General features: G+C 34.1%; 7 protein-coding genes and 2 pseudogenes across 9 annotated transcripts, besides 2 other annotated features; 6 read left to right on the top strand and 3 right to left on the bottom strand.

Annotated features, from left to right (window-relative positions):
• Positions 1-1,416: 1,416 nt before the first annotated feature.
• TVAGG3_1057230 (MYB protein-related family) lies at positions 1,417-5,430 on the top strand (the record flags this gene model as incomplete). Its single annotated transcript, XM_001306965.1, has 1 exon — positions 1,417-5,430. One exon carries the CDS (start codon positions 1,417-1,419, stop codon positions 5,428-5,430), a length of 4,014 nt encoding a protein of 1,337 aa, XP_001306966.1.
• Positions 5,431-5,636: 206 nt separating this feature from the next.
• Positions 5,637-5,670: a mobile genetic element.
• A 219-nt stretch (positions 5,671-5,889) lies between these two features.
• TVAGG3_1057210 (uncharacterized protein) lies at positions 5,890-11,862 on the top strand (the record flags this gene model as incomplete). Its single annotated transcript, XM_001306964.1, has 1 exon — positions 5,890-11,862. One exon carries the CDS (start codon positions 5,890-5,892, stop codon positions 11,860-11,862), a length of 5,973 nt encoding a protein of 1,990 aa, XP_001306965.1.
• Positions 11,863-11,966: 104 nt separating this feature from the next.
• On the bottom strand, positions 11,967-13,301 carry TVAGG3_1057200 (sperm-tail PG-rich repeat-containing protein; the record flags this gene model as incomplete). The annotated part of the gene is made up of 1 exon (XM_001306963.1): positions 12,006-13,100. One exon carries the CDS (start codon positions 13,098-13,100, stop codon positions 12,006-12,008), a length of 1,095 nt encoding a protein of 364 aa, XP_001306964.1.
• A 96-nt stretch (positions 13,302-13,397) lies between these two features.
• TVAGG3_1057190 (serine threonine-protein phosphatase family) lies at positions 13,398-14,706 on the bottom strand (the record flags this gene model as incomplete). The annotated part of the gene is made up of 1 exon (XM_001306962.1): positions 13,424-14,347. The coding sequence occupies one exon, from the start codon at positions 14,345-14,347 to the stop codon at positions 13,424-13,426; it is 924 nt and encodes a 307-aa protein (XP_001306963.1).
• Positions 14,707-16,307: 1,601 nt separating this feature from the next.
• Positions 16,308-17,125, top strand: TVAGG3_1057180 (annotated as a pseudogene). The gene has a single exon. A coding segment is annotated over exon 1 (818 nt).
• Positions 17,126-17,264: 139 nt separating this feature from the next.
• TVAGG3_1057170 (uncharacterized protein) lies at positions 17,265-17,627 on the top strand (the record flags this gene model as incomplete). Its single annotated transcript, XM_051255908.1, has 1 exon — positions 17,265-17,627. One exon carries the CDS (start codon positions 17,265-17,267, stop codon positions 17,625-17,627), a length of 363 nt encoding a protein of 120 aa, XP_051081482.1.
• An 18-nt stretch (positions 17,628-17,645) lies between these two features.
• On the top strand, positions 17,646-17,888 carry TVAGG3_1057160 (serine threonine-protein phosphatase family; the record flags this gene model as incomplete). The annotated part of the gene is made up of 1 exon (XM_001306960.1): positions 17,646-17,888. One exon carries the CDS (start codon positions 17,646-17,648, stop codon positions 17,886-17,888), a length of 243 nt encoding a protein of 80 aa, XP_001306961.1.
• Positions 17,889-17,891: 3 nt separating this feature from the next.
• On the bottom strand, positions 17,892-18,740 carry TVAGG3_1057150 (uncharacterized protein; the record flags this gene model as incomplete). Its single annotated transcript, XM_051255907.1, has 1 exon — positions 17,892-18,740. One exon carries the CDS (start codon positions 18,738-18,740, stop codon positions 17,892-17,894), a length of 849 nt encoding a protein of 282 aa, XP_051081481.1.
• A 450-nt stretch (positions 18,741-19,190) lies between these two features.
• Positions 19,191-24,814: part of a mobile genetic element that runs on past the window's edge.
• TVAGG3_1057140 lies at positions 22,676-24,812 on the top strand (annotated as a pseudogene). Its single transcript has one exon. A coding segment is annotated over exon 1 (2,137 nt).

The raw sequence follows: 24,814 nt of genomic DNA, 5'->3' as shown, positions 1-24,814 counted from the left end.
ATCAAGTTATTTTTTCTGGATAAGATATTATATGGATAATTGGATAGAAAATACAATTATATAATCTTGTACCTGGTTTAATTAAGCTAATTGTCATCAGAAACTTGTAATTTTTATGAATTTCAGATTTTCTTTTCATTACTGCTTTTCTTAATAGGTCAAGTTCTTATTTACGTTATAAAGTATGATATTTACAAATATCAAGTTATCATGTTTTTTGAGAAATTATGAGAAACAAACAAAAATGAAAAAGATAGGAATAGCAATGAATAGTGATGTGGGTATAGAAAATGTAAGAGATATGAATGCAAAGCAATCAGTATTTAGGATATTGACCATAGATTTCGAAAAAAAAATGCTGCATATTGAGCGAAAACTATGATTATATTATAAGGCTGTCATTTAAAGCATAATGAAACTATTCCCTTTTCATTTTAATCGAATAAGATAGTAAAGATTTTTGAATTAGCTAGAAACTGATGAGATGTTTTCACAAATCAGATTTTTAATCTCTATAATGCATAATTCACTCAATATCTCAATTTTGATATTGCGAGATATTTTTGCTATCGGTTTCGCAATTTTGACACAATAGCAAGAGGGTTCTATATGCATTATTATCAACGTAGAATCTGAATATCATATCAGAAAATGTCGCAAATCTGACATTTACCCGACCAAATAGCAAAAATAATTGAATACTTTTCGCAAAAACTTTAAAAATCGATAAAAATATGAAATATAGATATTAAAGAGACTTTTTATATAATATTCATAAAGATTTTCCAAAAATATGATACCGCAAAATTAAAAAAGTGACGTCTTGAGTGGAGTCAAAGGTCGAAATTGCTAGCTAAATGTTTTTTTAGCGAAATTGCGTATTGTACGTTTTTTTCGCAAAACGAAACCCTTATTTTATTATTATATTTCACTCCCATCTGCAATAGCTTTATTCTAAACCAATCATTGGACACTATATATTGTTCAAATTGAGTTTTGGCCAAATAAACCGCATTTGCACATGTATATAAACAAGCAAATATAATAAATTATACACATAACTTCGTCATTTAGATTTGTAAAGCTATCAAATGGGAACAAGATATTATCAATTCCCAATAGAATAGCTAAGCAAAAGTCAGAAAGATGGAAAATATATGTGTCAGAATTGTGAGCTTTTATTGAATGAGGTCTATCCATGTCTACTACACATGCCAATTTTTGAACGGAAAAAGATAAATGTGAAGAAACATATTTTTTTCTCCCTATGAATAAACGATATATTACCTTAAAGGATAGTATAAATGAGATAATCACCAGTCATTTACTGATTAAATTAAATGTAATTTCTGCTAATGACTATCATTCTAGGCGAGATACTGAACTTAAAATTTTAAAACATAGAAAAGTGACAGAATGAAGGTAGAAATAGGTGCGCTGATTAACTCCGTGATAGAACTCAGCGTTAATCGGTGGACCACAGCTTTTTCAGTGAAGAAGCTGATTTCGGATTCCTATCATTTGCCGTTCTTAAGTCTACAATTATTTAGTTTTGAAAACGAAGTTAGTGATAACGAAATCATTAGGCCAAGCAAAATTACAGCACAAAATCAATTTACTTGTAAGATTAATACCACTGTATACGAAGATAGCGACGAAATCGACTGCGGAAAAGAAACACTCGAGTTCAAAGAAAAAGTAGAAAAACTTATTGGACTTGGATTCACATCATTTATTGCAAAAAAAGCATTAAATGCAGCAAATGGTGATTATGAAAATGCAATCACTCTACTTGACGTTAAACTCTTAAAACCAAAATTTCAACAAGTAATTCTCAGAGATGATTTCAATAATAACTGTGAAAATACACAAAATATCGCATCAACTGGCTCCAGTTACCATACAACAGAAAATTCTATGTCTCAGAATTCAGAATCAGAAAAAAGTAAAATAATTTACGTTGCTGGTCAACAAGTTGATACAGGCATCTCAAAGATCGTTTACATTGATGTTACAAAGCACCCTAAACCAACCATTCCCAAAGTCACAGACACAACACCATGGACAGAGGAAGAAGACCAGAAATTGATAGATTTATATTCAAACCTGATACAAAATAAAGATAAATTCGTATTCATTTGCAAACACCTTGAACCTCATTCCAAAGAAGGTTGCATTTCAAGATACGAGGAACTGAAGAAACAGTACAAAAATAAAGAAATTAATTACTTGAATGTTCCTACCAGAATGATCCAGCTGTGGAATCACGATCCTCCAGGTTCTAAGAAGAAAAAGAAGACTCAAAAAAAGCAAACTACAATTGCAGAAATAAATAAAAAAGAAAATATAAAAGAATCAGATCAACAAGAAACAAAAACAGAAGAAACTGTTGTTATTAATGGAGAAGAACAAATATTAAATCAGCAAAAGGAACAATCAAAAGAAGTTCATGAACCAGAAAATTTACAAATTCAGCTAAATAATGATGAACAAACAGATAAAGATAATCTTAAACCAAATGAAGAAGAAAATCTTAATAATGAGCAAAATCAAAAAGAAACAGAAATTGCAAAGAAAATGGAAAATACATCAATAAAAGTGATCGAAAATTTGAAAACAGAAACTCCAATTGAAACAAAGCCAAAACCAACAGGAGTAAGACCACTACCTGACTACGTAATTGATATTTTCCCTGTAATACGAAAGTTTTACGAACTTAACTACGATTGCCAGTTTTTGGAGCATTTTTTCCCAGATTTCGCTGCCGGTTACTTAGTTTTTTTAATGTCACATATCAAGATGAACATCAACATCAACAGGGGAACAAACACATGGTCACTCAGAGACATGAGAAAACTGCTTGAGCTTTCTTTTGGAGGTTTAACAGATCCAGAAGTTCAGAAACTGATGCTAAATCACACAACAAGGCAGATACATGACAAAAAAATGCGTTTGTTAAAAGACATCAAAGGAACACGTCATTTGATGGTATTCGCACAAGTTCACGAAGGATTCAAAGTACCAGAAGATGCCACATACGATCAAAACGGAATTCCAAGCTACCTTGATGGATTGATCACTTCCTTTAATTCGAACAAGAAGAACAGAGATCTCCTCCAATCATCCATTTCTCTTCCCGACTTAGATATACTGAAAACAACAGAAATGGTTCTGAGAGAAAGAAAGCCACCAAAACAGGCAAAAGATGATGAAAGCGATAGTTCGAAATCGAAAACTCCTGTTCCTTGGACGGAGAAAGAAGACCAAGCAATAATTGATGGATATGCTGAGTTCAAAGACTACAGAGATAAATGGGTCAGAATGGTCAACAAACTTCCTGGTCGTACTACAAACCAAATATCATCACGATTCAGAACTATCAGTGACGAAATAAAGAAAGGCCTTAAAACAAACATCAACATCCCTAAAGAGATTGAGGAAATCTTCATTCGCTCTTCTTTTAATTCCCTCCCACTTCCATCAATCTCAGTCAATTTCCCTCAACTCGTCTACTGCTATTTCGGCAACAACTGTGACATCAACAAGACGTGGAAAGACTTCAGTCAGTTTATGAAGGGATACCTCTTCTTCGTCCTCCTCACTGCGAGTCAATCAATAAGAAGAATCAACAACAACTGGGAGAAAAAGGAAGAAAGAGTTCTATTCGAAATGTATTACGATGGATTTAGTATATTAGAAATATCAAAGCAGCTGAACAAATCAATCGAACAAATACAAGAAAAGATTGCTCAATCAGAAGAAAGAGTAAAAATGTCACAGGAATTACTAAAAAAGGTATCAGACGACCTTGTAAAGAGTGGCATAAACATTGCTACAGCTGTTGATGCTGATGGTCTTCCTGTTTATTTCAAAGAGACATTTAGGTATTACATTGCTCCAATTTATGGTCACACAGACACTACAAATGAAACAGATCCAGAATGGACAAAAGAAGAAGAGCAAATCTTGATTAACAAGTACTCTGAGTTCTTGGGAAACAAAAATGTTTGGAAATTGATTGCCGAAGTAATCCCAAGGCATCAGCCTAACCAAATAATGAGGTACTTTAAATCTCTTTTAGACAGGATCAAGCAAGATAAATGCCCAGATTTGACAGTTACACAGCAGGTAAGAGATTTAGTTGAAGCTGAAAAGAAGTTACAAAAGAATATTTCTGAAGAGGACAAGAAGAAAAAGATTGTTGTTGCTGTAAAAAGTTCTCAACCAACACAGAAAATTCCAATATGGAAACGAAAAAGAGATGAAGAAGGTTTCAACCAAGAAATGATTGACAACAAAGAATTGCAAAAACTGAAACCTCTACCAGATAAACAAGTCGATATTTTGCATCTGATTAAAGATTTTTACGAGAAAGAAGGCGACGATATTGAACTTCAGAAACTGTATCCGGATTTTTCTGTTGGCTATTTAGTCTATTTGCTTGATTGGACACTCAGGCAATTGTCGAAACGCTTCAAGAGCCAGAGCTGGAATGATAAAGAAACGAGGTTTGTACTGGAGAAACACTTCGACGGAATAACTCGATCTCGAATTGGGGAAGTAATGACATCAAAAAACAAATTCCAAATTGGTTCTAAAAGTTACAATGTAATGGAAAATTTAAACAATACAAACTTCCTCAAAGAGTTTGCAGCGGAATTCCAGAAATGTCCGGGGATAGAGTCATCAAAATACAATGATGATGGCATTCCTTCCTATCTTCCACCAATGATACAAAACTACTTAAACAAAACAGTGCAAAAACCCAAATTATCTCTTCAGATGGAAAAACCAATAGTACTTCCTCCAGTCGCTTTGCCGCCTCCTATTCTTGATAGGCAACAGTTTATTCTGCCAAACATAGATGCTATTCGACCAAGTAGATCCGCATCATTCCCTAGTATTAATGAAGATGACCCATCTCTGCCAATTGACTTCTCTTCTCGAGTCTCTTTCATCATGAACATGGGATATCCAGAGAAAATGACAACATCAGCTCTGAAACTAAATGACTGCGACATAGAGAAGACACTGCAGAATCTCAACCAAATCGTCAAAGTGGAAGACTTGGTTATTGACCAATGCCATCCAAAAGTTGACGAACCAAAGATTTTAGGTGTAATTGACTCAGATGGAGAATTGAGAGATTTAAAAGATGTCAAGCCTCCACCTGTTGTATACAAAATCAGAGAAATCATAAATCCACCTCCTTCAAAGCCAAAGCCATTGTTTGTGTTAAAGAATACCAACATTGCCAGCTTATTACCACTACTTACTAAGCAAAGACAGGAACAACTCAGGTTACAGAGAATTCGACAGATGGAGAAACCTAATGAAGAAGTTGAAGAGAATTTAGTTGAAAAAGCGAGGAAAAAAGAAGAAGAATTACAAAAACAGAAAAAAGATATTGTCGAATCAAATTTAAGATGATTTGGCAAAAAGCACAGGGGAGATATAATACAATTCCAGACAATAAAAACAAACAAGAGAGGAGAGAAATGAAACATAATAAATAATATAATGAACATGTAGATGAAGAAGAGAATTTAATATTTTAAGAATAATTCTTTTTATTTTATATTGTATTAAATTGTTTAATTTTATATAAGAAAATAATTATTCTAATGAGTTTTCTATAAGGGTGCACGTATACCACTTTCTGACACTCTCTCAAAAAGAGGAATACAGGCGTGATGGGGTATAGAAAATAGACAGGAAATTTGAGGGTGGGTGGGTATCAGAAAGTGGTGAGTGCGACCTTAAAGAAGTATTGAGGGTAAAAAAATTGATTTTATATTTAGATGAGATGAATAGCTTTATACTGACGTCATAGATTCACTAAAATTGCAAAAAGCTATCTCGATTTTTTTTATACGTTATTTACCAAAAATGAACCCTTTGTTTTACCCGGATACTAACAAAGGGGAAAAAACTGGGCTTGCTAAATCCAAGAAACTTGTTCAGAATACAAAAAACCTTCCTCAATCAGAAGAAACATTGAAAGGAGTCCCGGATAATTGGTATTACAACGAAGCTCAAACCGAAAATATATGGCAGAATTTGGAAAAAGGAATTGCAAAGCGAGAAATTGAAGAGGAAAAAGCAAATCCATTTGTTAAAATCGATGAATCAGCACAAAAAATTCGAAATCTGATAGTAAATTATCAATTAAATGATCATGATGTTATGTTAGGACTTTTAGATATGTTAGATAAAAGTGGTACAATGCTTGATTTAGATCAACAAACATTACTAATGGAAGCAAGATATTCCTTAACAAAAATGATCGACAATCATGCAGGAAATTCTGAAGCACAACAGCAACTACTAAACTCTTTACGAGGCTGGTTTCAAGGAGTTCAAACAGCAGCGAAAAATGATGTAAATGATTTGCCAAAGTTGTCAGATATACAAATGGATTCAACACAGCTTGCACAGCTCATCAAATCGTGTTGTGAAGTAACAGATTCCTCAATTGGGCAAGCAGCGAGCATACATCAAACAATTATCGAAAATTACCAAAAGCAAATCCACGAATATCAGACAAAACTCGAAGACAAAAACAACGAAATACAGAGATTAAGAGAGTCCATGGAACTTCTAAGTCGAGGTCACCGAAAGGCCTCATCCAAAATGCAAAAAGCTCATCAAGAACAAGGTGTAGCTTTAAACAACGCAAATAGAAAAATAATTGAGCAAGACACCAAAATAACAAAACTCAACACAACAGTGAACACCCTCCGTGAGCAAGTGGAAAACACCGAAGACAACAACGAGGCGCAATTTGAAGGAATTGACCCAGCCATTTTAGCAGAGAGAGAATTGGAGTTTGACTCAAAAATCAGAGTTCTAAACGAAGCGATATCGAATCTTAGAAGCGAAAACAACTCTTTGCAGACCAAAATCAAGCAGGACAAGATACAATCAAACCAAATCGAGAACAAGAACATCGAATTAGAAAACGAATTGAAGATACAGAAATCGAATTTGGCTGCAGAAAAAGAGAAATTCACTCAGCAAATGAACCTTTTGAAGAAAAAGAATGAAGAGATGATGGTTAAACTATCGACACAAGGTAAAGACAGAGACGAAGAGCAGATGAAACTAGAAATTCAAAGGAATTTAACCGAGCAAAAGGAGAAATTGCAGCAAAACTACAACATGACAATAGAATTACTCGAGAAGAAACACAAGCAGCAAATCAATGAAATACTTAATTCAATGACTCCAGATGGAACACAAAATTTGATGAATGCACTTGTCAAACAACAGAATGAAACAGTTGAAAGAATGGCTGACAATCACAAGAAGGAGATGGATGAATTAAGAGACAATTTTCTTGAGAAATTGGACAACATGAAGAAGACTTACGAAATGAAGAACAAGAAATTGCAAAAAGAAATTGATGCAAATAAAGAAATCCACGAAATAGATCTCAAAAATCAACTGGAAAACCAAAAAATAGAACTTGAAAACGAAAACAAAAAGAATATTTTAGAAAACACTTCGGAACTCCAGAAACAAATGAATTCAATCAGACAGGATCTCATTCTAAAAATTGATAATCTTAAAGGCAAAAATAGAAAGCTCCATGCACAAGTAAAGTCTCTGCAGGTTATTGCAGCAATGACTGACGAATCACTCAAAGAACAGAACTTGATTTCGGATGATGACGATGATGATGAAAATGGTTTTGAAGAGGAAAACTTAGACGAAGAAGTCATTAAAATGAAGGTTGAAAGTGAAGTCCAGAAAGTGAAAGAAGAGATGAACAAAGACATGATTAATCAGAAGAAGGCCTACGATCTAGCGAAAGAGTTAGAAATAAACAAGATCAAGGAAATGATGCAGTTGAACTTCGAAAAGATGCTTCTAGAACAGAAAGAGAAAATGTTAAATGAACTTTCAAAATCATCATCGTCCAAAGATATACAGAAGATCATCGAGTCGATGTCAAGCGAAGAGTTACCATCACTAGCTGCATCTCCTTTGGCTGAAGTTACTCCAACAGTTCCATTGGAAGAATTCAGAACTTTGCAGGAGAAATACCTCAAAATGGTCGATGAAAACACGTTCATGAAGAAGACTCTGGAAAAGATAAACTCAAGAGGGCCTGCATTCAATGGAGATGTTGTTGCGACAATGAGAAGCCAAATTGCAGCTGATTCTGAAAAGATTTCGATGATTTACGAAGAAAACAGAAGACTTAAAGAACAACTCGGCGAAAAAATTGGTAAATCCTTAGACGAAATCAATCTGAGTATTACCAAATCAAAACCAATGCTGTCAATAGTCTCTGTCCAGTATGTTTCTATGGAGAAATCTCCTGCCGCTCTTCAAAATTCGCAGATATTCGAAATTGCCTCTGTCGAGAATCACGAAGATCAAAGTAATAAATCTCCTCGAATTGCACTAAATAAGAACTTGAGTGTTATGAATAGCAATGAAATCTACATACCAAACAAAAGCAATGAAAACTTCAAACTCAGTGCAAGTAATTCGTTTGAACAGTTTAGTATCGAAAATGAACAAAATTCCAGACAAAATTCGGCCGATTCAAGTAAAAGAAGAGTTTCGTTTAAACCAGAAGTAAGTTCAGGTATAAGCAAATCACTATTTAACCAAGTGACTCAAACGAATCCTGTGATTGAAATGAACATCTCCACTCAAGTTTCTCTTATTAAACTAAAGTCATCTGACTCCCAAACTTTCGAAATCGAAAATGTGGAAGAAATTAAATCTACTGATAGTGAAATGGAGAAACCTAAAGAAACTTTTTATTCAAATGATAAAAATGAAAAATCGTCAAGCACTGATGAAGAAAAGTTCAATAACCAGAATTCAGCAAGATATAAAAACATTATTAATAATGAGATAAACAATGGAAATAAATCAAATGTAACAGCCAATATTAACCAAGATGCTAAATATGAAATAGAGAGTGATTCAATGACGAAAGTTATGAAAAATGAAGAAAAAAGAAAAAGGAAATTTACTACTTCGAATGATTCTTTATTCGATTTAAAGCCATCAGATGATAAACCGCAAAGTAATAATCACAGGACAAAACTAATGTCAAGTGCAACAAATTCATACGATGTGGATGAAAGTCAGAGAGTTCCTCTTGAATCATCCTTATCTCAACAGTTTGACATCAATGAGAACATTGTGAAAGTATCTCTTCGATCATCGGAGTCGCAATCATATGAAATATCTGCAAACCAAGGAATTCTTCAGAACTCTTCATCTCAAATCTATGAATTAAATGAAATGCAGGCAATCAACGAAGATGACACAAAACCGATGCATTACACTATTCAAAGAAGCAAATCAATTCCAAATAAGAATGTTTTCCATGTCTCGCCAACAAAACTTAGTCCAAGAAAACCAAATCTTGTAAATTCTCAAACTGAAACAGAATTTAATAGTTTACAAAAAGTGTCAAAAACAGATAATGTTAAGTTATTTATTGATGTTGTAAATTCGTTTGCAAAACCATATCTGAAGTCATTATTGTCAATAAGCAAACCTTTATCCACAGAAATTCCTTCAAAGCCATCTCCTGTTCTGAAAAGATACATTACAACAATTTTATCGATGTTCAGTGAAACTAAAAGCGAATTACCACAAAATGTAACAACAAAACTAATTGTGAACACAGATAATGAAATGTCTCAGTTCAAATCTAATGAAAAGAGAGAACAACTAAGAGTTATAAAGAGTTTTGACTTCGAGCGAAATGAAGTATCAATGATTGACTACAAAAGGGATAGTTCTGTCCTCCAAACACAGATACAAGCAATCAACGAGCGCCAGAAACAATTAGTTGACATGCACAGTGACATCGACAGCCATCTTAAAGAACTCTTTGGCCAACACAAAGAGGTAGTTAACGCGCTGAAGAAAGCAAACGAAATGGCTTTTGGTGCGATCAAAACAGTGGGAACAGACCATCCAGAGACATTGATTGAAAAACTGCAAGAACAGAGTGCATACACCACAAATGTCTGCATGGAGAGGGACTCTTTGCAGGAGACAGTAAATGAGACGACGAATTTACTTGACAGAAGAGGAATGGAAATAATTGAATTAAAGGAAGAACTTGTGAAGGAAAAGAATAAAAACGAAGACCTGTCCAACCAAATATCTAAATTGGTCCAAAATATGTCAGTTACCAAGATTTCTTCCTCAGAACAAATACAGCAGAATGATGATTTAGTCAATTTCCAGACACTACAAATAGAAGAGCTGCAGAAGAACTTAGAGAAGACAGAGAAACTGAATAGAAATTTATCAGAAGAACAAATAAGGACAGAGAACAAAATCAGAGAGTTAGAAAGTAAAATTGTTGTGCAAGAAGTGAAAAAAGTTGTTTTTGATGGATTAGTTGTTGGGCCTTTCGTTATTTTTAACACAGAGCAACACAAGGAACAACCAAAGAAAGGCTTCTCTCTTTCTCCTCTAATAAATTCATTTGAAGCACTTCCAATATCTGAAGAAAAAGAGAAACAAAATAAGATTGCAATCGCCACATCCCCTGTTGCCAAATTCATATCACCAAGCAATTCTTCAAGGAAGATTGAATCTTCTAGAAAGAATAATTCTGCAAGGAGTAATAATTCTGAAATTGAATATGGCGAAGAAATTAAAAGCGATAGAATTTTACCAAAGCCCGAACTACAAATAGATGAGCCTCATTTACCAAATGAGCACAAGACAGGCATTGCCCAAATCGCAGTTCCAGGTCAGCCGCTTTCTTTATCAATCAAAAAAGGAAGAATTTCTGGTGGAAATCAGACGAGGAACTCAATCATTAAAATGCCTTTACCTGCACTAAATAAACTCAATGAAGACACCACAACTATCACACTTAGTGAACACGGAAGATCCAGATCGTTTGATTCATTCGAGCCAATGATAACTGACAAGAAGACAGTTGTTTATGTCACTAGATACATCAAAGACGAAAAGAAGGAAAGCGGCAAAGCACCACTGTCAAATACAAGTAGAAATGAAGTAAACACAGAGAGATCTGAGCAAGAAACAGTGAATGATATGAGCATCAATTCGAGCAAAGTGATTAAAACATCGTATTCTCCTTTGCAAGCTCTCAAGAATAGAATTGATGCACTCGAATCTATTTTACAAAATAAATCTCACCAAGTTTTGTCTGGAAAAGATAAAGAACACATGTTGAATCAGGCTTTGTATAAATTGACACAAGAATACAAGAAACTTGAGAGAGAAATGACGAAAATGTCTGCTTTGAATGATCAATATAAAGATAAAATACAGAATTCTCTTTTACTGATTAAAAATTTGACAAATGAAAATGAGGAATTGAGATCTCTTCTGGCTGAGATAAAGAGGAACATTTTGTCAAATGAAATGATCAGTAAAAAGAATGGTGAGAAAGAAATATTCCAAATGGAGATGTTCAGAAGACAGAAGCTTCTTAAGAATATCAATAGTTTGGGCAATAAATACAACAGTGACTTCATTTCGAGGCAGGAAGCAAGTGCAGCAAGATGGCAAAGAAAGAAGGAGATGATTATAGAGAGACAGAAAGCACAAATGATGAATGTACTCAGAGCTATGGATTTGCTGAATGAAGATATACCTAAAGAAGGCCAAAGTAATGTTGTGAAGCATTACGAAGAGCAGAAGAAACCTTCTTTTTCCATACATTTAATTGGAAATTCTCCTCAACAAATAAATCAAAAGAAAAATGAAGTGAAAAAAGTTCCAAGTGAACCAAGTGATTTTCCTTCTATAGAAGAAGCATTGAGAAGCTCTTCGAAAGGAAGACTATCGAGGGAACTTAAACTTGGGGTTATTGCAGATCCAATCAGAACAAAATGATGTTTTATAATTTGTTTTTTATTGTTTATTAAATTTGTAATATTACACGAATTCCAAAAGTTCGAATGAGGTAACATATTATAAAAATATTGTATTTGGTGTCTATAGGATTCAAAGAAAGGATACAAACATTTTATTCATAATTATTCTAAATCTGACTTTTGAACCAGTCTTGGTCTTCTGATTGTTTGTGCTTCTGATTCAACCATCAGATATTCATTTTCTTCTCTGTTGTTCAGGCTAATTCGTCTCTCTCCGTTCAAAGTTCTGGTTATTACAGAAAATTTATTTTCATTTTCCAGATCAAGTGAGGTAGAAGTGCTCCGTACAAGAATATTACGATATGGAATAGTTCTCGAAGTATTTCCAGGTGTTACCATTGCGCTAAATTGAAGAGGAGAGTGGATTGTTGTTGGAAGTGTAGAAAATGATTTTATTGGCAATTTTGAAGATTGCTGAGCAGCAAAATATGCTCCAGGGCCAGGATTATCATCTACAGGCTGCTTTGGAAATCTTTCTGACTTTGATTTAAACGCAGAACTTTTTTCTGCCGCAGCAAACGCCCATGGTGTTGGTCCGGAGTAAAAATGGCTTTTCTCTTTGTGTTGCTTAACTTCGTTCTGAGAATATTCTCCAAAACAATGTGGAATTTTCGTTGATCTGCAAATAATATCGTAAGATCCTGGACCAGGATCATCATTTTTAGTATGTGTATTCATTGAAGAGATTGGTCTTGATTTTTCTATTGATAGCGTGTATTTTGGATGAAATTTGTTTTCGAATTGGTATTGATTGTATGTACCAGGACCAAGCCACTCTGATCCGCGAGATGGAATGAATGATGTGTTGCGAATTCCTTCTTCAATTTTGTTTGGATTTGAAAGAGAAGTGAAAATTTTGTGGTCTGGGCGAGGAGGAACAATTCGAGATGGCATTTTTTCTTTCAGAGTCCATGTTTCCATATGACTGTAAGCTGTCGGTGACGGATTTTTTGAAATGTCAAAAATCACTCTTTTAGATTTTGAAAATGAATATTTTGGGACTTCATGCTGTATTTTATCTTGCGGATTATAATTCCCAACAGGAGGAGCATCTTTTCCTGGGATAGGATTTGGATTAAAAGAAGAACCAAATGTAAATGGGTTCTTTGACTGATTTTTCTTCCTAGTTGGCTTCACAGATTCATATGTACCTGGGCCCGAGTTCGAAGGCGTTGTACATGATGCCCAATTATACATGCTATTTCTTTTCAAAAAATTTAGGGGGATAAAAACAAACTATAAATTCATGAAGTTAGTCTTTAGCACCTTAAGTACCAACTTGGCAGATCAAAGATCCACCAGAAGTGCCTTCGCTCCCAAACTTTGACATCGTTGTCTCAGCTTTGCTGTGAAAATCTAGTCCTATAAAACTTAGGCACAAGTAGAAGTCTATTCAATGATCGCATTGATTGTTTCACTCCAAAAATAATATTTGCAATTCAAATACAAAAAATAAAATAACCAAATATAACGAATGAAAAAGTACCGTTTACATAATAAACAAATACATATACAAACAATTATAAGTCTTTCCAGACTTCTGACGATTTTGCTGAATGATACAATCCTTTTGTTGCAGAAAGTGAAAAAATGGATGAATTAGCTCTTCTATCCATAATCATGCTCTCTGACGACCTGCTCTTCGACAAATGAACGTCTGGTTTGATATCCTGCATAAAATTCTTTCTTGGTTTTGTTGATTTTCTCGGAAGTGGCATTCCACTGCCTCTGTACTCTGATTTAATTTGGTTGGATAGCGTTGGCAAAGAAACTTTGGCCATCTTCTCCTCAACTACGTCCTGTGGTAACTTAAACACGTTTTCTTGCTGACTTTTAACGAATATTGCTTGGTTTCGCTTGATAAACCTTAGAGGGAGGAATACAGTAGCCTCTTTTCTTAGCCCACTCCCCAAAATTGCCAAAACAGCGGATTTATTTGGAGAAATCCCGCAGTAATTCGAAGCGGAAAAGACTGTAAGCAACCGTTTTGCAAAGTGCATTGTAATGCCAGCTTCTGCGCATTCATGGCCTCGAACAACTAAATCTATGTTATTTTGAGTCAGAAATTTCATGAAAGCTTTCTGGCCAAAGATATATCCTGAACCTCTTGGTGATGGACTGAAAAATTGTATGGTTTCATTTGGATCTGACCATAATATTGAACTCGAAATTTCTTCGTTAAAGCCGCACAAAGGCCTTGAGACCTTTTCTATATCAGATATTTGCTCTACATTAGGTCCAATTCCGCCATGTATGCAAAGAATCTTGTTTTGGACTAAAGCTGCCAAAGGAATCATTTCGAAAGCAGAAAAGAAATGCTTTGCAACATTCGTATTTCCATAAATAGACTGAATTTCGGAAAGAAATCCACCTTCAGAGCAAATTTCTTTAAATTCATGGTTTCCGCGGATGATAAAAACATGTTGGGGCCAAAGTACTTTCATTATAAAGATTAGTGAGATTGTTTCAACCGAAAAACTCTCCTCTATCAATAATGTCACCTAGAAAAAGATAATTTGTAGTTGATGGATGCCCAAATTTTTTAATAATTCTCCGTAAATCTAAAAGATGTCCATGTAAATCTCCTACAATAATTAAATCTAAATTCAGTTTCATTAAAATTGGCTCCCTTTGAAAATAGTAAGATGCGTTACGACACATTGATGCTATTATTGGCTCAGGAATCACCGGTAATACCAAATTAACAAGCCCAGACTCAATATCACTTATTTCTAGAGAAATAAGCTTTGAATAATGCTGATAAATAGTGAGAAGATTTGTAGAATCTGGGGTTGATGAAAACATTTGCTCAATTTTTGTCACTTTTATAATTTGTTTACAATTTTCTTCTCTTTGAATGTGATTGAAAGAACTATGGGGGAGTATATATACATGTTTAATAGGGGCGATTGCAAAAAATCCATTATCATATAATATAAGCTTTTATTTAGTAAAATTGATATAAATTTCAAGGCTAGATTTCGATTTCATTGATCTTTCGTATCTTTTCCTCCAAAAGATAAAGTTAAAGTCTTCCCTTTGAACTGGATCGAAAGGAAATCGGATTTCTTTGAAAGATCTCTGTCTTTGATCGTATAAATCGTTGGTTTTGGAGAAGAATCGCAATAATATGATTAAGGATACCCTTACATTGCGTAGTTAGAAAAAGAATATGATATTGTCATGATTGCTAAAGTTTTAGGCTCCAGAAATGAATATACATCAAACTGAAACAATTGATAAATTGAATGAACTTTTGAGAGGTTCTCAAATAAAAAAAATTATCTAATTTTTTACAATATTACTATTATTTTATCCACATATATATATATAGTAATTTGAGAAAACTTTTAGGAAAAAATATGTTTAATAAAAATCTGAATTTTACTTGTTGTGGGATTGTTATTAATTGACACTCCAGACGTATTACTAATAGTTATGCGTATGCAATTAAAGTATTTCTGATGGACAAAATGTGAGATTTATATCAGATAATTCATTTCTACTATTAAGTTATTCATTTATGAGTTTGCACTTATTCGCACTAAATAAATAACTATTAAAAATTGTTTTAATTAATTGACACCATATAATAGAGTGAATTTTGTTTGATCAAACAACAATAGATGATAGATATAAAGCCAAGAAACTTGCTATTAATATGCTCTACTTGCTATTTCAATGTAAGTATGATATTTTCTAAATGTTTCGTTCAGATAACTTAGATATATTAGTCAAAATTTGAAATTTTAATAGCACATATATTAAAAATAATTATTATTCATAAAAGATTAATGAAATAGTAAAAAAAAAATCAATCAAATTATAAAAATACAACATATGGTTTTTTATGGTTTTCTCATAATAGCATTTCATGAGAAAAAATATAATACTATTTATTTTTGCATAGTTCAATTTTTTTAAATAATGCAAGATATCCCGCCATTAGTTTTCATGAAATAATCCAAAAATCAGCATACACTTGAGAACATAGTAGCTCTACATGTTTTCGCTATTTATTTTCCAATAATATGAGGGGTTCACGGGATAAAGCTTCATTAAGCATAATTGATTACAATATCATCATATATATACCGAACATATAACAAATGGGATATTTGTATACTAAAATAAAAAAGGAGCAAATTATAAAAAAAAAAAAAAAAAAAAAGGTAGTGGGGCTTCCAGGCACTTCGTGCCTTCTAGCCCTGATGTTGATGTTTAGTATAAATGAAGTTTTTATTCGGAGGACTCTTCTTCTTCCTCCATTGCTTCTGGGAAGAAGCCTTCTTCTGGGTCGAAAACATTATATAATGTGTCGCTTTTCACAAATTATATATGTTTTCATGTTTTGTCACTTTTCTGTCACTTTTCAGGGAAAAACATTTTTATTATTATATATAAATGAATTTTACAAAACCACCGTTACCGTTCTTTGGAAATAAGAGTAGATGTAAAGATATTATATTGAGAGAACTTAAGAAACTACCGAATGGTCTAACATTTGTAGATTTGTTCGGTGGAAGTTTCTATATATCCCATTTGTGCCATATAATATTCCCAGACTCAAAGATTATATGCAATGACTTCGACAACTATATGAACCGTCTCAAACATATTCCAGACACAAACAATATATTGAAAGAGTTAAAAGAAAAGATACCTATAGGTAAGATGGAACGTATACCATTAGATAAGAAAAATATTGTGAGAGAGGTTTTGAAAAAAGCAGAATATATAGACTGGGATAGTATATCTGCTAGACTATTATATAGTGGTGCTATAAGAGTTCATGACATTGAAACACTTATGTCAAAAGTTTTATATCTTAACTATACAAATGTTTTCAAAGAGGACATAGAAAAATATATTGAGGGTATAGAGTTTGTGAGATGTCATTGGACAGATTTGTATGAAAAATATAAAGACAAGGAAAATGTTTTCTTTATAGTGGACCCGCCGTTCTATAACACATGGATTTTCAATACCAAGTAGACTGGACTTTGAGAGACTCTTTAGAAACTTTAGACGTTTTACATAACTGTCCATGCTTTTACTTTACATCCGATAAAAGTGGTTTGGAAACCGTTATGAGATGGTTAGAGGACATACATGACTATGAGTTTATATATGACAAGATAGAATATGAGAGAGGTCCTATAAACTGGAGAAAGTGTCATAACAAAGAAATTTTATTAGTAAGTAAATGTGGTTTGAAATAGGACTACTTGTTTTAGGTTTTTTCCATTGTGTCATTTATTTATTTGACGTGGCAGAAAAGTACAGAGAATATGAAGATGAACCAATGCCTGCAAATGTCCAGTATATGTACTCGTAAGAGATATTTTTATCTAATATTAAATGGACGCACAGAACTTAGCGAATGCACAGCAACCTGGACAACCAAACCCAGAGAATATTCCAAATGAAGTTAGAATACAAACTGCAATGGCAAACTATGGTCAAGTGCCAACAGATGTACAAATGCAAACTGCCATGTCAAATGACGCTGCGTTAGGTTTGCCACCATGGTATGCAAATATGAGATGGAAAGAGTTTTATACAAACCCTGAAGTGGGATATAAACAACTTTATGCAGATGACGCAAACACAGGAGTTGACCCAGAATATGTTTTCTACCAGAGGAGAAACAGAATGTATGAGCTCCAGTTAAAGAATGCTATGGAACTCAACAGGAAACGTAAGAGACTAGGCGGACATTAGATTTTTACATATAGTAAAATGGGTTTCTTCAGTAAGATAGGAAACTTCTTTCGAAATGTTGGAAGAGGTATATGGAATGGAATAAAAACCGTAGGAAGAGGAATTTGGAACGGTGTCAAAAATATTGGTAAAAGAGTAGGTCAGTTTGTTGGTATTATACCTAAAGACCCTGAACCAGAAGAACAAGCTCCTGTTATACAACAGCCTGAACCTGCACCACAGTCTAGTTGGCAACCAAATCCAACACCTCAACCGTATTAAAAATTATATTTTTACCGTTCGATAGTAGTTGTATATGAAACTAAGTTCTAAGTAAAACGCATGGTATAATGGAATTATTCTTTTTCTTCCATCTGTAGTAAACCATACTTGAAAGTCTGAAATACTTCCACTTGGTGGTTCGTATAACTTTGTAGGTTTTTCGTAAAAGTCATTTGCCAAGCATAAGAAAGAGTTTTGGGCGCCAGAAAATGAAGCATGAACAATAATAGCAGCTGGGTCGAAAACATCTTTAAATAAATATGGTTCATCTCTTGCATATCGACTGTAAATATTTGCTAAAGGAAGTTCGACTTTCTGATTTAACATTCTTTGCAAATAATACCATGACATTGCAGTGAATTCTGTATATATTTGTTCGTCTTTATTTGGATTGTTTTCGTAGATTTGAAATGACACTTGTGAATTTTGTTTGTCATATACAATTCTCACATAAAGTGTGCTCTCGGTATTTGCATATTCATCAGCATATTTTGCATAACATGAATTTATTTTATCTTCTATATTTTTTAACGCAGTCTGTAGAGAAGATGAAAGGTCAACTTGTATTAGCTCAATTTCTTCCCACATTTTTCGTTTCCCTTCAGATATATAATCTATATGAAACCTTACAATAAATGGAAAACTTTTATCTTCTACAGACACAAACTTCATTCTACGAAAGCCAATAGCTTTTGTGACAGATGGGTCTCTTAACCATCTTAATGGGTAGTCAAAACGATAGCCTTCATGCTTTACGGTCTCTGTCTCAAACTTTTGACCGACATTAGTAAAAAGTTCATCTAATGGTTTAGTTGTAGCAACTCTTGAATTTTCTTTTTCTATTGGAAGCATATTTTATCTAGAATAAAAATGTCAAATGAAACAGCGTCTATGAGAGAAATACAACACAACCGACAACTCATTATGCAAGCTCTAAATAAGAACACAACAAACTTTTCAAACTATTCTAAGATATCTGAGTCATTGAAAGAAGGAAACTTAAAACTGACATTAAACCCAATGACAGATGAGTTTCTATTTCAAGACAATAAGAACCATACTGTCTGTATAAATCCAACAAAAGGAACTTTAAACGAGAAACCTATAAATGAACTTCTTTTGAAAGCAGATGTTGACAACAAAGCTGACAAAGAATATGTAGACGATGCAATAGCAAAAGAAGAAGAAAGAGCTAACAATGCTTATGCAACAAAAGAACATACTCATCCTGAACTAGCAGACAAAACATATGTTGACAATAAAATGTCAAGTGAAGTGACAAGAGCTGAAAACGAATATTCTAAAAAGACTCATATACATTCTATATCTGAAATAACAGACTTACAAGAAACCTTAAACAATAAAAGTGCCGTTGGACATACACATACCATTGCAAATATTACAAACTTACAAGAAACCTTAAACAGGAAAAGTGACGTTGGACATACACATACCATTGCAAATATTACAAACTTACAAGAAACCTTAAACAGGAAAAGTGACGTTGGACATACACATTCTATATCTGAAATAACAGACTTAAACGTTAGCCTTGAAAATAAAGCAGATAAAACATATGTCAATGAAATATACCAAAGTTTGATAGGAACAACGAAAAATATTGAAACTATTGTTGGTGACTTTTCTGTCAATGAAGAAAACAAATATTTTAGATGGGAGTTTGTACACTCCTTAAAAAATGGTATACGGTATAAACTCATTCCGAAAAATAACAATGAAATGTATGTAGGCTATATAAAGAATAATGGTACACAAGTTAAAGTTCCATTAGACAACAACTGCTACTTAAACTTATATGGAGACGAACAAAAGAAATATTTCCGAGTTTATGAAATGACAGATATGACATTGCCTAACCCAGCTCCAGCACCATATTATTATGACTATGGTGTTGACGCACATGTAGACCCAAAAAAGCAAACATTATATTTAGAATATTATAGATATAAAAGATATAATGCAATAGAAAAAACGAGAATAGTATACTATTATGAAGATGACAGAAATAAATATTATAGTCAAGATTTTACCTACCCTGAAAACATAAGATTATATTATAAAAAATATTCTGACACAAACCAGAAGAAACCTGAAATAGTTGCGCTATATTTTAAGTTCAAAAGAGACAATCCTATAATGTCTCATATGTTTGATTTAATGAACCCAGTAGGTTCTATTTATACATCTATGGAAGCAAGAGGTCCTCAAGTAATGTTTGGTGTTGGTGCATGGGAACAAATAGTTGACAGGTTTTTGTATTGTGCAAACTCTTCAAAGGAAACAGGAGGAAGTAAAACGATTTCAGGTGAAAATTTACCTGCGCACAGTCACTACATAGATTTAAGTACATCTCAAGCAGGTTGGCATAGGCATAAATTTTGGGATTGGTCAGCAATGAAAAAAGGTAAAGGATATGATGTTAAAGACGACGTTCAGTTTGCTATAAATTGTTTCTGGGGTGACACTCAGGGAGATGGAAACCATACACATTTCGTTTCGGGATATACGCAAACAACGGGACAAAGTAAAGACTACATGCCACCTTACATGACAGTTTACGCATGGTATAGAATTGCTTAGTCGTCATTTTCAACTTCTTTAGCATATTCGTCAGGAGTTGTCTTATATTTGTTAGGAACTGTCTTTGAAAGTATACCACCTTGAACTTTGACAAGTTTGAAACGAGGTCTGACAATAGTAGTTTTATCTTCTGCTTGCAGTCTGTACATTTTGCCATGTTTGCCTAAAACTTCATAATATTCTCTTGTATACTTTCTTCTATTTTTACGAACACGAATGTGAGTACTGTCGAGTTCCCATTGTTGTCATAGTCAATAGTATTTTCATATGGGTCGCGTTTAGGTATTTCTATTTTTACTTTGTCACCTTTCTGAAGTTTGAAGCCCGGCATTCTTTCTTGTTTGTCTCTTTTGACTAAATTATTAAATATATAGTCTTTCTCTAAGTCAGGGTTGTTTTTCATTTCTTCGGGGGAGTGGTTTCCCAAACCTTTTTTGTTTACGGCTATTGTAAATATTTAAAACTTGTCTCATCTTTGCCATGGAGAAGTGTCTATATTTGTCGTCATATGACATTTCATTTGCTTCACCACCTTGTGGTTGGTTTAAGTCTCTTAACATTTTTATACAACCGTCAATGACACCAAGAGCAGAATGGTTTTGGTCGACAATGAAATATTGGTTTACATTTTTTGAACGCAGATAGTTTTTTACATCATCTGATTTGAAAGAACTTTCACAGTCAGATGTCAGTTTTGTTGGATGGTATTTGTCAACGAATATTGTCAAAGCTGCTAAGATATCTAAAATATTTTTGGACTGTAATGGTATGGCTTCACAGTATCTTGTGTTTTGACCGACAAATATTAGCCAGTATGGTGGTCCATCTTCTCTATACCTCGGAATGTTTTCCAAGATATCCATAAACCAAGCATTTGGTGTTGAACTAAAGATTTTTTATCATGAGTGCTTTCTTTGTTGCCTTAGAAACATAGGGGTCCTTGTTCGGATTCGTCATTTTTTAACCCATAAGAAATGGGTTTATTTGGCGCATTAGCAGGAGTTGCATCCAGATTTTTGCCCGCAGTGGAACAATAGCCAGAGGTGTATTTGGAGTTGGAAGGAAGATTTTGAGTACATTAGGTATACTTAAAGAGAAAGACAACCTATTATACAAACTGTACAGAAAGGTTGGGATGTAGCACGAGATGCAGCAAATCTTATTCCAAATCCTGAAACAGAGGAAAGTTCAAGAGATGGATGGACAATGTAGGAAGACAAGCAGGAAACTATTATAACAAAGCAAATGACTACTATAACCAAGCAGGACACTATATGGACCAAGGTGAAAGATTTCTTTAACAGAGGATATAACCATGCACAACAATGGGTAAACAATAACCAACTCAACCGCCTCAAACGTGGGAATGTAAAGTTTTTTACTGAGATGAAATGAACAATACAGCATTGAGACAAATGGGTTCAAGATGGATTTGTCGACTTCAGCAGTTAACAACGTGTTTGTCAAGTTCTTCCTATACCTCAGGAAGTTTTAGACCGACTTAAAAAACAACAACAACCAGTTGAAAACAAACTAACTAAAATTTTTTACTGAGATGAAATGACCGAAGAAGTTGAAACGGTTAGATTTGACACCACAAACAAAAAGTTCAGAACCATTGTCAAAACCTGTCAAGAACTTACAGATGAAGAGAAAAATTCAATAATAGAAAGTGCCAGGTCTGGAAATACAAACCCTAACTATAAAGTCACTTTTCATAGAAATGGAACGGCTAGTATCTCAAAAAGAAACAGACTCTCACAAATAAAATATTGAAGTCTGAAGGAGCTTTCGAGACAACAGATGGAAAAGTTTACTTCACTGACAACAGTTCATTATAGAACATCTCATTGACTTAGAGTCGAAATATTCTAAACTTTACAACAAAACAAAAAGTTGAAAGGAAAACAAAAACAAATGGATATGATATTTATGAAGATGTTGACAACACAACTGTTCCTGCAAGTGAAGTAAAGTCAGAGGAACCGAAAAGTGACGAAAAACCGATAGAAGAAGAGAAACCAAAAACGGAAGATAAACCAAAACCAAAGTTTAGTTTCCAAACTAAACCAAGTCAACCTTCATTAGCTGGTATGGGTTGGCGTCAAAGACTTATGGCAGCAGGCGGTTATGTTAAGTAAAGAAAAAAACATTTTTTTATTTTTATAAAAATGCCCCCATATAGAATGGATAGAAAGTCTGCTAGAATAAAAGCAGAGTTGCAAAGATATGGTTGGAGAGTTTCGAAGAATTTTAAATATAGGAAGGGAAGACCCATAAAAGTCTATGACAAACTGGCTGGTCTGACCTACGAAATGGATTTGGAAACAGCACGTGCAAATTATCCAAACAGACTAGAGAGGTTAGAAGAAGAACGTCTTATGGACATGCCTTTCGATGTTAGTGCACCTCAAGTTGAAGGACACGACGGCTTTGCCAGATTCTACTGGAAACATGACGAACAATTGCATCCTTTGAGAAGGAAAAAAGGAAAAGGTGAAGACGCACATGCTCCCATGGAAAGAACAAGATATGCATATGAAAAGTATCGTGAAGTTAGAAGTCAAATTACATCTGGTCGAACCTTTACAGTAAACTTTGACGAAGGAAAGAACAAAGAAGGCTTCATGGGTGTACTTGCTGCCATACAAGATGGAAATAAGAAAGGATACAATCTCAGATTGACCATAACAGATTTGGATGGTCACATTTACTATGCAAATGGCAATGAACAAACAGCTGCAAAACTTCTTGACGCTTTCAAGACTACAAAGAGAGAACAAATGGTTGACTCCGACTCAGACATTTTGAATGCAATTGAAGGAATTGCAAGTGTCAAGTTCGAATGGTACCAACCTAACCCTCAAGCAGTCAGACAACATGCTGGATACTTTCCGTTCATAAATAAGTCTGACATTGACTTGACAAGGTATGGAATTTACAATTCAATTGAAACAATTGTCAATGAACCTTGCATTCTTACATGTCTCAGGAACTCTGGTCTTGTTACAGATGAGAAGATGAAGTATCTTGAGTCATGTGTGAAGACAAGGTACATTCTCAGAGGTCAATTGGCAAAAATTGCACCGTTGGCAAATGTCAATATCCGAGTCAGCATACCTACAGCTAAAGGTTCTTCACATGACGACTATGTTGTTGAGTTCAATTTACCATGGTTGAAGATTGCAATTGTCCACAACCACTTCATGTTGAACGAAAGTCTTACAAACCCATTGTTCGGAAAAGGCAAGTGCAACATTGTCAGAGCTGTAAACATTCTTTTCGAGAAAGGTTTGTTGGAACCAATTCCAGATGACAAGCTGACAGAAACTTTTGTACCAAAAGACGAAACAAACTTTTCACTGTTAGCAAGACCAAAAGTTGTTCCAGACAAAGTTCTAGTACAAAAGAAGTACACAATTCCACAAGGAGTTGGATTGTTCGGATACCAACCTGAACCAGAAGAACTTCCAATGAGGTTGCAAGAACTTCAAGATGCTATAAACAAACTTCCATTGAGACATCCAATTGACGTCAAATTGTATTGGAGAGCATCTGAGTTAGGTCAGAAGGTTTTATATGAAACAGGTTGCTTCGACGATGTTTATGAGATAACAGGAGAAGTTTCTCAGAAGATAAGAGACTCACTTGAATCTCCACAAACTGGACCAATTGGTTGCAACAAGTTCGACTCAGATGAAAAAATATACTATGTCGACCTTAACGCTGCATACATGAGGTTTGTCCAATATATTCCGACTGGAATTCCAAACGAAGATGGTGAGTTCCGGGAAGGAACTATACAGTTGGAAAAGTCATACAACAACTGTATGATATTAGGAAAGCTTCAAACCCCAAACTTGCAATGACACTCAAATTGCTTATGAATTCGACATGGGGATATTCCATTAAGAAACCTCAAGAGATGAAGAGTAAACATTATGAGAAGGTCGACAACTTTGTTGAAAGGTTTTCTCCTTTTGTTTTGAAGTACGAATTCACTCAAGGTCAAAGTGGCTTAGTAACCACATTAAAACCTATTGTCGAACATTGGTCTTACCCTCAGTTCGCAAAGGCAGTCCTTGACAACTACAACAAATTCTTCTCCGAAGTCAAATCCAAAGTGAAGGTTTACTATGAGAACATTGACGCACTCATGACGAACGAAGAAGGGTACAACAAACTCATTGAAATGGGATGGTCGGTGAAAAGATGGGTCAATTCAAATTGGACAAAATTTTCACCGAAGTTCATGTCCTCTCCAAGCGTAAGTACTGGGGCATACTTGAAGACGGCACAGAAATAAAACATTGCATGAAATAAAA

Source organism: Trichomonas vaginalis, chromosome I (assembly GCF_026262505.1).
Source record: "Trichomonas vaginalis G3 chromosome I, whole genome shotgun sequence".
In the NCBI taxonomy this organism is placed as follows: Eukaryota; Parabasalia; order Trichomonadida; family Trichomonadidae; genus Trichomonas; species Trichomonas vaginalis.
Note: the sequence above shows the minus strand (reverse complement) of the source record. Positions and strands in the feature narration are given on the sequence as shown.